Raw genomic sequence first — 13819 nt, forward strand, 5'->3', positions numbered from 1 at the left:
ATCACCAGCCCCACTCAGGACCCAGTGCCTGACCAGCCACCTCCTACACCTCTCATGGACAAGACACTTCTTACTTTTTAAAATATATTAATAGAAAAACAACCAATATACAACTCAAAATGAGCACAAAGTATTTTGAAACTTTGTGGTTGTCAAGTGTTTATGCGGTGTGTTGATCATCATGTTTACTCTGCTAGGATATTTATGTGAACTTGAGAGGAACGAGGTTGGCATAAGAATAGGACACAGAAACTGAGAAAAGCTCTTATGTTATTTGTTTGCAGATGCCACTTGCTTTGTCATTTTTAATTGTGACTGAGGTGCTGGAGAGTTATAAATTTGACTATAAATGCCAGTTCTGTCTGAACTATCGATTTCTCTTCCTGTAAAGCTCGTAACTATACTTGAACAGGAACAGGTGCTTTTCATGCTATTTTAAAGAACATTCTATTTTCAGAAAATAGGAAACTTCTGCAGAGACGTGCTGTGAGAAGCATTTCGAACGGTGAAGTGAGTTACAACACAAAATCATAAAAATGTGTTCACAATAAAACACAAAAACCTAAAGTAGTAAACATACTTATACTTTTTCCAACCAAAACAAGTATACAAACTGCTGAACCATGGAAACAGACACACTAGAGCTTTCCATCACTGATTCAACCCTGTAAAGCTTCAAGGCCATTTCACAGGACAAACAACAAAACCTAAAAGTTTAAAGTTCATGAATGTATGAGTGATTGGAGGTACACTGTATGTATTTAAAGGTTAATGTTAATGAGGACACAGGACGTTCAGTCAGTGTATTGTATTAGTAACTCTGTTCACACAGCACACCTCCACTCAGTCTCAAAATTAGCAGCAGTAAAGGTCCATAAATATTAGGCCTACATTTTTCTCTCTTTTTTTCTCCAGGAAAGATCTTGGCAGCTACACTGGTTTGACTGTTTTCTCATTTTTGGGTAGGTCTTAAATTATGTTTTTCTGTGCCATTCAATTTATTGAGCTGTTGGAAACTTTCAATTAGTTCATAAATATTCATAAATATGCTATGTATAGTATAGTAGTATAGTTCCCAAATTATTTTAAATTTAATTTTATATAATTTATGCATGTAAATACAAGTGTGTTTCTCCGCAGGACTGTCTGTTAATGTAGAGATGGACACTGCAGAGAAAATCATTCTTTTCTATTTTCTTTTACAAGGTTTGCTTTTCCTCCACTTTTAACTATTTTAACAAGTGCTAAACTATGATAACTTTTAATTTAGTATTTTTAACTAAATTAATTTCAGATATTGGTTTACACAATTTTTTTTTACTGGGATCTCACTCAAAATATTCAAAATTTACCCTTTTAAATGATCATATGTATTGCAATTAAATGTTTTGTGAAATTAATTTAAAAAACATTGTTTGTGTGTTTATAACACAACAGATGTGTTGGTGTGTCTGAATGCTTCACTCTTTGTTTCTGCTTGTGTCTGAATGATTTTCATCATGTGTGTTGAAGGTGTTTGTTGTAGAGATTTCAGCATCATTCTGACAGAGAAGATTGAAGCTCTCAGTGGATCATGTGTGATCATAAAGTGCACATTTGAGATTAACGATGAATATAACAAAGGCCTCTCTGAGAGTGATCCTACAGGATTGTGGCTCAAAGATGGAACTGATAAGAATATCAATCTAGTGTTTAACTCCAGTGATCCCAAACCTGATCACTTTAAAGGGGAAATAACTGGAAAACTACATGAGAAGAACTGCACCACTATCTTTTATAATGCTAGTTCAAATCATGCTGGTAAATATTACTTCAGGATTGAGAGTGGTACTCTGAAATACACCTACACTGAAAAAAACGGAAACTTTTCCACTATAAATGTCCTTGGTGAGTGATTTAAGAACTTTATTTATAAATGAATGTGTTAAATTAATATTTTAAAAATATTTTTCATGCCATCACTGTCACTTGATCTTGTTTTTGTGTGTATTTCAGAGTCTCCCCCCAAACCCACAGTGAAGCTGTATGTGGTTCAAGATCAGGAGGAGGTGTTGGAGGGGAGCTCTGTGAGTCTGCGCTGCTCTGCTGAGACTCTCTGCTCCTCTCCTCCACCAACTCTCACATGGAGCTCCACTCCCAGAATCCCCCTCAGTGAGAGCAGCAGACAACAGGAGCTCATCTCTGATCTGAACTTCACTGCTGCTCACCGTCACCACAGAGTCACTTTCACCTGCACTATAACCTACCAGATACTGGACAAGAACAAAACAGCACAAAACAACATCACATTACATGTTCAGTGTAGGATGCTTTTGTGGATTCACTTCTTTTCTCTTCTATAAGAAGCTAAAAATGTAAAATATCATTCTTTCTTTTTTCAGATGCCCCTAAAATCTCTCCCTCCTTCAAATGTAACAGAACTGATGTAATTGAATGTTTCTGTGAGGTTGATGGGAATCCCTCTCCTGAACTGGAGTGGCATCTGTCTGGACGTCCTGTCACTAACTCTTCAGACACGTTCATCAGTGAAGAGAGATTGAGCAGCACAGTCTTGAGGAGCTCCATCACTCTACATCAGTCACTCACACACACATCTCTGCAGTGTGTCGGCAACAACACTCGTGGCACTGAAAGAAAACTGTTTCAACTGCTTCCCCCAGTTTCATGTAAGTTTCAGTTCTGTGATTCATCCCATAGAACACAGATTGAGTATGGGCCTGTCCCAAATGGCACACTTGATGTGCTCTTGTGGTCTTGTGGACTCACAATGGCCGCTGTGCGTGTGTCTTTTAAGTCCACAAGATATGTCCCATTGTTATTTTATTTTTCTGAAGGGTGTTTGTGAGCGCCTCCTTTGGCGATCGATATGTGTCCTCGGTGCTCACATTTTCTGAGTCTGTAATCCAGAGATCTACACAGCAGAATTCTTCTGAACAGTCAAAATGGCATTACATCACAAAAGTGTGGAATCAATTTGGGACAGGGTCTGTCTCTGTCCATCCCATTCATTGTCCATGCCTCTTATCCTCTGCAGGGTTTTGGGAAATTGAGTATCTGTCAACTGATGATTAGTAAATTAAAGTCGTAACAGCATCAGTCTTTAATGCTAATCTCTCAAAGATCTAAAGATTACGATATCACTCACTTGCTCTTGTTTGAATTGAATCAGTGAATCATCAGTGGTTTTCCAAACACTCCTTTATTCTTCTTTAGGTTCGAATCGTTCCTCTGTGATGATTGGAGTTTGACTTTTTGAATTTGAATATCGAGGTAAACTGTACTTGATTTTCATGACATCACATCGCACTTCAGCGTCTCATCAAATCTTCAGTCCAATCAAATGCTCTCTAGAATCTGAAGTCCCGCCTCCTCCTACATGATCAACAAACACTGAAGCTGGCTGAATTTGGTCATTTGTTCACACATTTACTAGTTTCTGCATGGTGACCATTCACCATGCAGAAACTAGTAAATGTGTGAACAAATGACCAAATTCAGCCAGCTTCAGTGTTTCATTGTTTCACAGCTTCATTGCATTTTTACATCATGATTTTTGAACAAATGAATAAATCAAGACAAAAATGTATGAATGTTATTGCTTTATAAAACAAAATATCAAACCAAGAGGCATTTAAAAAAAAAATAGGATAAACAAAACATTTCATAAAAATAAATGAATTAGCATTTAAGTGATTAAAAATAGATATAAAATTCAAAATGAAAATGAAACGTATTTTGACACTACACTTAGTGGTCGTCAGAGACTGTGAAAAGCAACACTATGGTTATTTCACACATTCACTAAAAACCACCAGTTGAGCAAAAATAAATAGAGAAGTTAGTTCTGAGAAAAGCTCTTATATCATTTGTTTGCAGATGCCACTTGATTTGCCATTTTGTATCTGCATTGTTATGGATATTTTTAAGTGTAACTATCGTGTCTAAAGCATTTGGGGGTCACTGCACAAGTTGATTCACCTGCCAGTCACATCTGACTTATGATTTTGCTCTCTGTAAAGCTAGCATGTAATTGATATTAAACATTAACACATGTTTTCAGAGAATATATATATAAAAAAGTGCAGGACGCTCCTGACTAAGTCATTCAAACAGTAAGATTGAATTTCTAAATAGAAAGATATTATAATGGACTAAACATTAGTAACATATATCCTTTGTTTCCAGATTGTCCACCAAGCGGAAGGTGAGTCTTCTTTGTTATAAGGCCTGGATATATTAAAGGATTAATCCACTTTCTAATAAATTTTTCCTGATAATTTACTCACCCCCATGTCATCCAAATGGTCGAAGTTCAAAATGACAGTTTCAGTGCAGCTTCAAAGGGCTTTAAACGATACCAGACGAGGACTAAGGGTCTTATCTAGCGAACGATCAGTCGTTTTCTAAAAGAAAAATACAGCTTTATAAACACAAATGATCCGCATTGCAAGTGGTTCCGCCTGGAACTGGCGCCGCATTTGTTCTGTAAGTTGAATAGGGAAGGCGTAGGACATACAGCATAAGCTTTTTGAAGAATACGGAAAGCAGAAGCACTCGCAACGTGATAATTTGTGTTTATAAAGCATATACATTTGTATTTTTTTGTTAGAAAAAAGAAAATGAGTGATTGTTTCGCTAGATAAGACCCTTTTTACTCGTCTGGTGTCGTTTAAAGCCCGTTGAAGCTGCACTGAAACCGTTTGGAGGCCATTGAAGTCCACTATAAGGAGAATAATCCTGGAATGTTTTCATCAAAAACCTTCATTTCTTTCCGACTGAAGAAAGAATGACATGGACATCTTGGATGACATGGGGGTGAGTAAAATATCAGGAAAATCTTATTTGAAAGTGAACTAATGCTTTAAGGTATGATATAGGTTGATGATGAAGATGATGATGATGATGAAGAAGATGATGATGATGATGATGGTGTTTGAGAGTGTTTTTGTTTTCAGGCTCAGAATGAGGCAGCAGACACATATGCTTCTCTTCAGCTCTCTGCTCCACCCTCTGAATATGAAACTTTGAACATTAAGAGAGATGACACACGATAAACAACAAATACACATTTCATCTTCTTCGTTTTCTTCAGTCAGTTGTTCTTTCAGGATTTATACAATGCATTTATTTCCACACGAAAAAACAAACAAACTAAATACACATTAAAAAACATAAAAACCCAACTAATTTCACATGGATCCCATGTCGGATTCATTACAAATGCATGAAGACCAAGCCTCACTGCCAACAAATATGCATTTTATGTAATATTTTATGGAAAACTCTTTAGTTGTTTGAAATAAATATTTTAGCTTTAGCTTTAGATGGCTTGATTTCATAGTTTCTGTGTCCCATTTTGCCTACTTATACTATGTCGTAAAAGTATGTACTCTTTTTGTAAAGAAAAACTGGCCCCCTTTTTATTAGAGTTCTTTAATTACTATGTACTAACATTTATGTTTGGTGTACTATGATTTGGGACACACTAATTCAAATCTCAACTATTTAAGAAAGAGAAAAATAGCAAAAAAAAAAAAATGTATATTTGCATGTATTCTAATTTTTATTTAATCTAATATCTAATTTTTGTCTTTTTGTGGACTTTTATGGACTGTCTGGAAAAACAAAAACTTCTTTGTCTTGTAAAGTTCCCATTTATTACCATTAAGTTAATGCATGAGTTAACATGAACTAACAATGAGCAATATATTTTTAATATATTTATTAATCTTTGTTAATGTCAGTAAAAAATGTAATTGTTCAATTATGTGTGTGTGCATGGACGTGAACAGCTCCAAATATAACGTCACGTGTTGTCATGTCAAGATTCCGGTAAATACGAGGTGACGTGAACGCAGTAATAGTCAGTGTTGGGGGCATTACTCAAAAAAGATGATTTCTTATAAGTTATTATTTCTACACTACTGGCTCATTTAGGCTATCAAACGGGTGCTTTCTCTTCGTCCTCTGCAAATTAAGCTAGGTAACGTAATGTTAGTTCGATAGAGAGACGTTTAAATCGTATACCGGTTTTTAAACTTTTTTTTTTATTTTTTTAAGCGCGACCCTTTTATTTATGTGACACATAGTCATATACAACCATGTAACTAAACAAGCCAAAACGAATTAATTTAAAACGAAACTTAAGGTAAACCTGCATTGCTCTCATGGTATACCTCTCTCTTTCAGTGAAGTGGAGCAGTGCTCTTGCTGAATGGCACGGATTGCACTACAGACTATTGTACCTTTTATATGTTTTTTTTTTAAAACTGTATTTTATTTTTCATAACGAACAAGCTGCGATGTCACGTTTCCAGTGCTTTGTTGTGTGCGCGTGAGGCGCATTCGCGATCAAACAGCTGTCTTTAAAGGGGACTTGCCTCGTCGTCATAGCAACGGTTCGTGAACAGGTCAGATTACGTCAGAGTTTGTTGGATGCTCAGACGACCAAACAAACGCCGATTAAAGGTGCACTAGATTCAAAAATTGAATTTATCTTGGCATAGTTAAATAACAAGAGTTCAGTACATGGAAATGACATACAGTGAGTCTCAAACTCCATTGTTTCCTCCTTCTTATATAAATCTCATTTGTTTAAAAGACCTCAGAAGAACAGGCGAATCTCAACATAACACCCACTGTCACGTAACAGTCGGGGTGTACGCCCCAATATTTGCATATGCCCGCCCATGTTCCCAACATTATGAAAGGCATTAGACAAGGGCAGGCATTAACGTCTGGAGCAGCACAACCGAACCATCAGACTAGGTAAGCAAACAAGAACAATAGAGAAAAATGGCAGATGGAACAATAATAACTGACATGATTCATGATAACATCATATTTTTAGTGATATTTGTAAACTGTATTTCTAAATGTTTTGTTAGCATGTTGCTAATGTACTGTTAAATGTGGTTAAAGTTACCATCGTTTCTTACTGTATTCACGGAGACAAGAGCCGTCGTTATTTTCATTTTTAAACACTTGCAGTCTGTATAATTCATAAACACAACTTCATTCTTTATAAATCTCTCCAACAGTGTAGCATTAGCCGTTAGCCACGGAGCACAGCCTCAAATTCATTCAGAATGTAAACAATATAACAGTATACAATACTCACATAATCCGACGCATACATGCTGCATGCATGACGAACACTTTGTAAAGATCCATTTGAGGGTGTAAACTTTGTTTATGTACTGTTTAAGGCAAGCGCAAGCTTGGGGGCAGAGAGCATGAGAATTAAAGGGGCAGTAGCATAAATCGGCTCATATTTAATGATGCCCCAAAATAGGTAGTTAAAAAAATTAATTAAAAAAATCTATGGAGTATTTTGAGCTGAAACTTCACAGACACATTCAGGGGCACCTTAGACTTATATTACATCTTGTAAAAAAACATTCGATGGCACCTTTAAACATGTTCAGTCGGGTAAACAGACTCCGACCAACGCCAACACCTATCCAACAAACTCCAACAGAGAGTTTGCTGGCGTTTGTTGGTGCGGTGTGAACTGAAACAGCTGAAAACAGCTGGCAGGTGTTAATGTCAAGCCCTGATTGTTACTAAGCCTGCCCTGGGTACACCAAAACTACCCGCATTTTTCTTGTCCGTTGCCCTCACAAATTTCTGCAGTTAAGCTTGGATGTACATTTACATTCCAATAAAGGTTATTAATGCCTCTGAATTTTGACTTTTTGCACCATTAGAATACTTATAGGCAACTAGTCATGATATCTTCCACTCCATGAAACCCATGTTAATGGTCAGTAGTACACATATATGGTGCTTTAATGTATTTGCATTGTACTAAAATGCGTTCATTTTCAATGGACATATATGCGGCTGAAACAGGTAGCCTAGTGCATCCCAAATTTTTCAACATTAACATTTTAATATAACATTATGGTCATTATGGCCTTTAGAAAAATGTTTTTTTGAGGAGGTGGAGTACACAATAGGCCCCTGTGGCACGGCCTAAGCTTTTGTCCTTAATGGCATTTTTTCCCCTACATTACTTTTACTTTTATACTTTAAGTAGTTTTGAAACCAGTACTTTTATACTTTTACTTGAGTAAAAAGCTTGAGTTGATACTTCAACTTCTACAGAAGTATTTTTAAACCCTAGTATCTATACTTCTACTTGAGTAATGAATGTGAATACTTTTGACACCAGTGATTTTTACATAAAGTATGTTTGAACAAATTAATAGATCTAAGCAAAAAAAAAAAAAAAGTACGAATGTTGTTGCATTATACAACAAAATATCAAACCAAGAGACATTTATTAAAAAAATAAAATAAAAAAGTAGTTCAACAAACATGTTTCACAAACATTAGCAAAATTAATTAGCATTTAATTTATCAAAAATAGTTATACAATTCAAAATGAACACAAACATATTTTGACACTATACTTATGACACTTGCATATGATGAACGACACTATTGTTACTTCACACATCCACTAAAAACCACTTTGACCCAGGCTGGCTTAGCAAAATATAAAAAACAGAATAGAGAAGTTAGTTTTGAGAAAAGCTCTTGCATCATTTGTTTGCAGACACCACTTTCTTTGTCATTTTACCTGCAATGTATTTTTAAGTGTGATTAAGGCGTCCTTTTTGGGTGTCACTGCACAAGTTGATTTAATTATATAAGCCAGTCCTGTCTGACTTGTGGTTTTGTTATCTTCAAAGCTAGTATATAACTGATATTAAACATGAACCTGTGCTTTTCAGAAAAAAGAGTATGAAACTTCAGCAGACTAGAAGAGAAGATGCTACAAGAAGCATTTCGACCACTGATGTGAGTTACAAATGACACACAAAATCACACAAATGATTTATTCACAACACAGAAATGTTGTAAAGAAGTTTGTAAAGAAATGTAAATAACTTCTAACTTCTGAACAATGTACACAGACACAATTCAACCCTGTCAATCTTTTAGGCCGTTCCACGCGAGAATGAAGAGGAGTCTGTTTATGCCAATAATGTCATGATGTCTTCTGCTGGAACTGCTACAGAAAATCCAGAATCACTCATTTATTCCTCCATTGATTTCAAAAACGTTACATCAGAGTCACGAGAGTTAAGGAACATCTCTTCACTTCATGCCGAATATGCTGTGGTCAAACATTGTTCTGGAGGAGTGTCAAAGGCAGAGAGCTCAATGGGAGAGTCTTCAAGAGCGATAGAGGCACCGGTGATTGTGAGTGCAGATGGAGTTACTAAACAAACAGAGTCAAAGGATTCAGAGGAAGAGCTGTTTGCAGATTCCTCTCAGCTTTACGCAAGGGTTAAACGTCGCAACCCATAGGGAACTTCAGCAGGGGTGTTTTTTGAATAGTAAAACGATTGTATTTGCTTTTGGATAGTACAAAGATGGTATTCCAGTGTTATATACAAGATAGTAATTAATCAGTATCAAGATATAACCATGGTAGTCGTGCCACCAAGCACCAAAAGAGCTCTTTTTCTTGTCTCATTTGTTGTTTTATACATCATAATGGACTCTTTTTTTCTTGGCAGGATTTTTATGTCTCGCATTATTTATTTACCTGGCTGACTTTATCCTTTACATATTGCTGTGTATTCTCTTTCTGATTCTACAGTCAAACATTGTAAATATTCAGAGAGAAGTTTGATTAAAATCAGCTTTTAAAAATGTCAGTAGCTGTTACTTTATTTTATTTTATTTTTTTTGAACAAAGTCAATGTAGAGTATATTACATTTCATGTCATTGCAAAAAAAAAAAAAAAAAAGCACAAGTTGGTCCAATGGAGGTTGCTTGACCAATTAAATTTTCCTACTATTTCTTTTTTTTTTTTTTTTTTTGTGTTTATTACATATTGGTATTGCAAAATTGTGGTAATCAGACGTTTATAGCAGTGTTTCTCAAGGATACGAGGGAAGGACACACCTGTGACTCATCATGACCATAGACGTAGTGTCCGTGACGTCACCCATAGAGTTCTGAACAGCTGGGCTTAGTTCAGCCCCGACAAAACGTTGCAAAACGTTTTTTAAACGGAAACGGTGGCGCGTTGAACACCCTGTTGTGATGACGCAAGCGTTGCAACTATGGCAACTGAGAAGGAAATTCTTTGTGTTCTTTTTGAAGCCTGATGAAGTTGGTATAAATAGGTGTTTACTGCAACATACGCTCGATGTTACAGTTACTGCCCTTGCCGTTCAGAATAAAAGAGAACATCCCAATCCAATGAAAGAATTTGGGGAAACTTTTCATTATTGCGATACAACACTTGCCTTGCATTTCAGGATGAAAACACAAACATTTCAGGTGAAGGATAATCCACTTCTTACCTCCCAGACTGTGTTATGATCTATATTATTTTATTGTTTAATGGGCTTATCATTAATGCTGATCACTGTTGTTGTGCTTTGATATTGTAATAGTTACCATTATATAATCAGAGTATAGAAAAGTTTATTAAAGTGTACCTTCACAATACAACACCAAAGTATATAAGTAAAGTATTTTTATGTTACATTAATACCCAGTGTGCGAGCTGTCTCTTTAATACCGCGTGGTTTATATACATCTTGCCGCTGATTGGGCTGACATTTCTAACACGCCCACCAAACAAGAGAAAACGCATCTCAAACAGGAAACGTGTCGTTCAACCCGGAAAACGTAGCAAAACGTTGCGCACCGGTGTGAGCTTGAATGTGCCCCAGTTTTGGAAGCAAAAATGAGGTCGCTGCCATCTTAGCAGTGCGTCACCGCACGTTAGGGCTGGGCAATATATTGAATGCTTTTGTCACGCGCATTTCGTCAGTAAAGCCGGTTCCCTGATTACCGCTAAATCGCCATCACCTGCTTTCAAATGAAGCGGCATTTAATAGACAGAGCCGTAGTTCACTGATAAGCCACGCAATATCGCGTTCAATATCGACATCGATATTGAACGCGATATTGCGTGGCTTATCAGTGAACTACGGTTCTGTCTATTAAATGCCGCTTCATTTGAAAGCAGGTGATGGCGATTTAGCGGTAATCAGGGAACCGGCTTTACTGACGAAATGCGCGTGACAAAAGCATTCGATATATCGCCCAGACCTACCGCACGTCACTCCCGGATAACTGAAAATGGGCAAAGAGGCGGGACGAAGTTGGAGCCCATGCGACTTGTTGCTGAAACCACGCCCGCCCTAGCTATCGATCTTAGATACTATCTAAAATATTAATAAAGATAACAATATCATTAGAAAGTAATAAAGGGTTACTGTCAATCTACGGTGCCTTTTTTACGATAACGTTATAGATGCTCCAACACAGGTTAATTAATTTGTGTGGGGTGTGCAAATAACACAAATCAAATGGGATTTCATACCTTTATAATGAAATAGAGATCGCGAGATGAATCCAATCCGTGGCACTTGGGTAATATATATATATATATATATATATATATATATATATATATATATATATATATATATATATATATATATATATAATCAAATGTTCTCTCAAACTAATGAGCATGTGTCCAAAGTATAATTTTTCAAAATAGTGCAGCAGTTTAAGTTATATCCAAGCAGTGCTGTCGGAGTTGTATATCCTCCTGGTATTGTCATTGTAGTAAATATCAGGAACAAAACTTTAAGCCAATGCCACGACGATCCGACAACGTGTGTTCCGCATGCGAGCACATGTACACAGACTGACATCTGTCTCGAGTATGCAGCAAGCCATATTGTATAAACTAATCCAGAAAAAGCACAAATACGACTGAGATGCCAAATTCAGCGGCTGAAATGAGCTGCTGAGGTGACATGACGGCTCACAGACAGCAGCGGCATACCTGTCACTCAAGTGACCACGCCCTTAATTATGCAGAACTTTAAGGCTTAATATAATTTAAACAGATGAGCTATAAAAAAATTCACCCCCCTCAGAGTTGTCATGAAGGGCAAAATTCACAGTATAGACCAAAACCACAATATAAACCAGACTGTAAACATGTTTTTTTCTGCTGTAAACTTGGCTAATTTAACATGATGGTCAATGAAATTCTGCTCACTTCTGCAGCCTGTCCCTAGCGGCCAGTCAATGAATTGCAGTTTAATTCACTTCCGTATGGCTTCACGAGAAACAGGGGGAGGTTGCCGCTTGCTCATGACTATTCAGGAAGCTTCCTCACTCGTCGCGGTGCAATTAGAGAATTGAGACAAAGCCACTGGAAGGCAAGCCTGCAACCTTTAGCCAAAAAAGCATAACGGCTAATGCTAACGCTCCGCCCCCCGCGGTACGCTGGGAATAAGACCAGAGGCTGTTTTTTGAATGGAAGCCAGTGGATGAGAGGCTTCACTATGCTGATTAAACAGCTTTTGTGGGGAAATAGCTAATCATTTAATTAATCAACAGCCTGTTTGCTAATCTTCAGGACGTTTTACACTAAACAATACTTTCGTTGGAAACTATATGTACATGGTGTGCAGCGCTGAGGCAGCTTGGCCTGCAGACGTATATGCTCCGCCAGCCAGGGCAGAAGTGGTCCTGCAGGGCTTGGATGGAAGGGCCCTCTTAGTTTTCCAACCCACAGCCGTGGGGGGACAGAGGTGAGCCGCCACCGCTTCGTCCAGGGGCGGTAGATGCTCGTAACCCTTATACGGGGGGTGCCACGACTTCGTCAGCTCATTGTGAATCTCTGGGAAAAACGGTGCGGCGCGTTGACGAGGGGCCTGGCGGGAACCCGGCAGGAACCACTCATCGAGCCTGCTCCGTGATGGCTCCTCTGGCGGAGCCCATTCGAGGTCCAAAACCTCTACTGCTTTCGAGAGGATGCGGAAGAGCTCGGCATCCATACCCGGCTTCCAGTCAATGGGCTCTCGCGAGGGAAGGCGGGCGGGGTCAGAATCACCGGCCCAACCTTCGGTTTCAGAAGCCGCGAGAAACATGAAGTCATCCAGCGGCTCGTCCTCAGAACCGCCTAAAGAGATGAGGTCACTCGCATCTGCCGAGGGACGCAGCTCAGGGCGGGAGAACAGGATCGGGGACTGCTCTCTTGGGGGAGAGGGTGAGGCATGCGGGGAAGCTGGCGTGACGTCATCCGACTCCGTGCGCTGGGCCGCTCTGCCCCGCTGTCTCTTCCTAGCCGGCTCGCGGGAGGAAGAAGACGGGAGGGCGCGAGTGGCGAGATCGTCTTCACTGAAGAAGGCGATCCGCGAGCGCAGAGAGGCGAGACTCATGTTCTCACAGTGAGAGCACGAGGTCCCGGCGAGCGCGGCCTCTGCATGGGGTCTGCCCAGGCAGCCGACGCACTCACCGTTTCCGTCGTCGTCATGCATAGAGGCTCTGCATGTGCCACACGAGTGTAACAACGCCGCCGCCGTGAAAACGGCGTTTGAGGGGCTTTTTTAGAGCGGCGAGAGCCGCTAGAGCGGTGAAAACCGCTGTTGGAAGCCCTTTTAGAGCGGCAATAAACCGCGGGAAAATCGCTCTTTTAGGCGCGCCGGATGGCGACAGGAGATGGGCTGGCAGGCGGCCGGAAGCAGGCAGCTCGAGGCGAGCTCAGCAGTCCGCTGCGGGAGCCTCTTCGACGGCGGCGAGAGCTTCTTTCCAGGCGAGCTTCTTCCAGGCAGCAAAGGCTTCAGCCGCAGATCAGCGAGGAGCGATGTGAAGTCGTCGCTGAAGGAGAGAGAACTGAATTCCTATGGCGAAACACCCGCTTATATAGCCCTAAACCCCGCCCATTTCGGCGGGAATATTCGCATGCTCTGTCGCCATAGGTCGCGCAGCTATGCCGCGCCGTCATTGGTTCAACAACTTGTCTATGAGTGAACCAAT

General features: G+C 39.2%; 1 protein-coding gene across 5 annotated transcripts; it reads left to right on the forward strand.

Moving 5' to 3' along the window:
* Positions 1–5: 5 nt before the first annotated feature.
* On the forward strand, positions 6–9494 carry LOC137024523 (sialic acid-binding Ig-like lectin 7). Of its 5 annotated transcripts, XR_010895720.1 has the most exons (11): positions 6–510; positions 916–962; positions 1141–1206; positions 1513–1887; positions 1996–2301; positions 2382–2666; positions 4186–4204; positions 4786–4815; positions 4956–5091; positions 8742–8808; positions 8953–9006. XR_010895720.1 is itself a non-coding variant. In XM_067392170.1 (9 exons), exons 3-9 carry the CDS (start codon positions 1161–1163, stop codon positions 9319–9321), a joined length of 1467 nt encoding a protein of 488 aa, XP_067248271.1. In that variant the 5' UTR covers positions 6–510; positions 916–962; positions 1141–1160; the 3' UTR covers positions 9322–9494. The 5 variants fall into 5 exon arrangements, 3 of the variants coding, with proteins under 3 accessions (XP_067248271.1, XP_067248272.1, XP_067248273.1); XR_010895719.1 differs by lacking the exons at positions 8742–8808; positions 8953–9006 and adding an exon at positions 6602–6768; XM_067392170.1 differs by lacking the exons at positions 4786–4815; positions 4956–5091 and having other exon boundaries at positions 8953–9494.
* Positions 9495–13819: the final 4325 nt, after the last annotated feature.

This window comes from Chanodichthys erythropterus, chromosome 8 (assembly GCF_024489055.1).
Source record: "Chanodichthys erythropterus isolate Z2021 chromosome 8, ASM2448905v1, whole genome shotgun sequence".
NCBI classification, from domain to species: Eukaryota; Metazoa; Chordata; class Actinopteri; order Cypriniformes; family Xenocyprididae; genus Chanodichthys; species Chanodichthys erythropterus.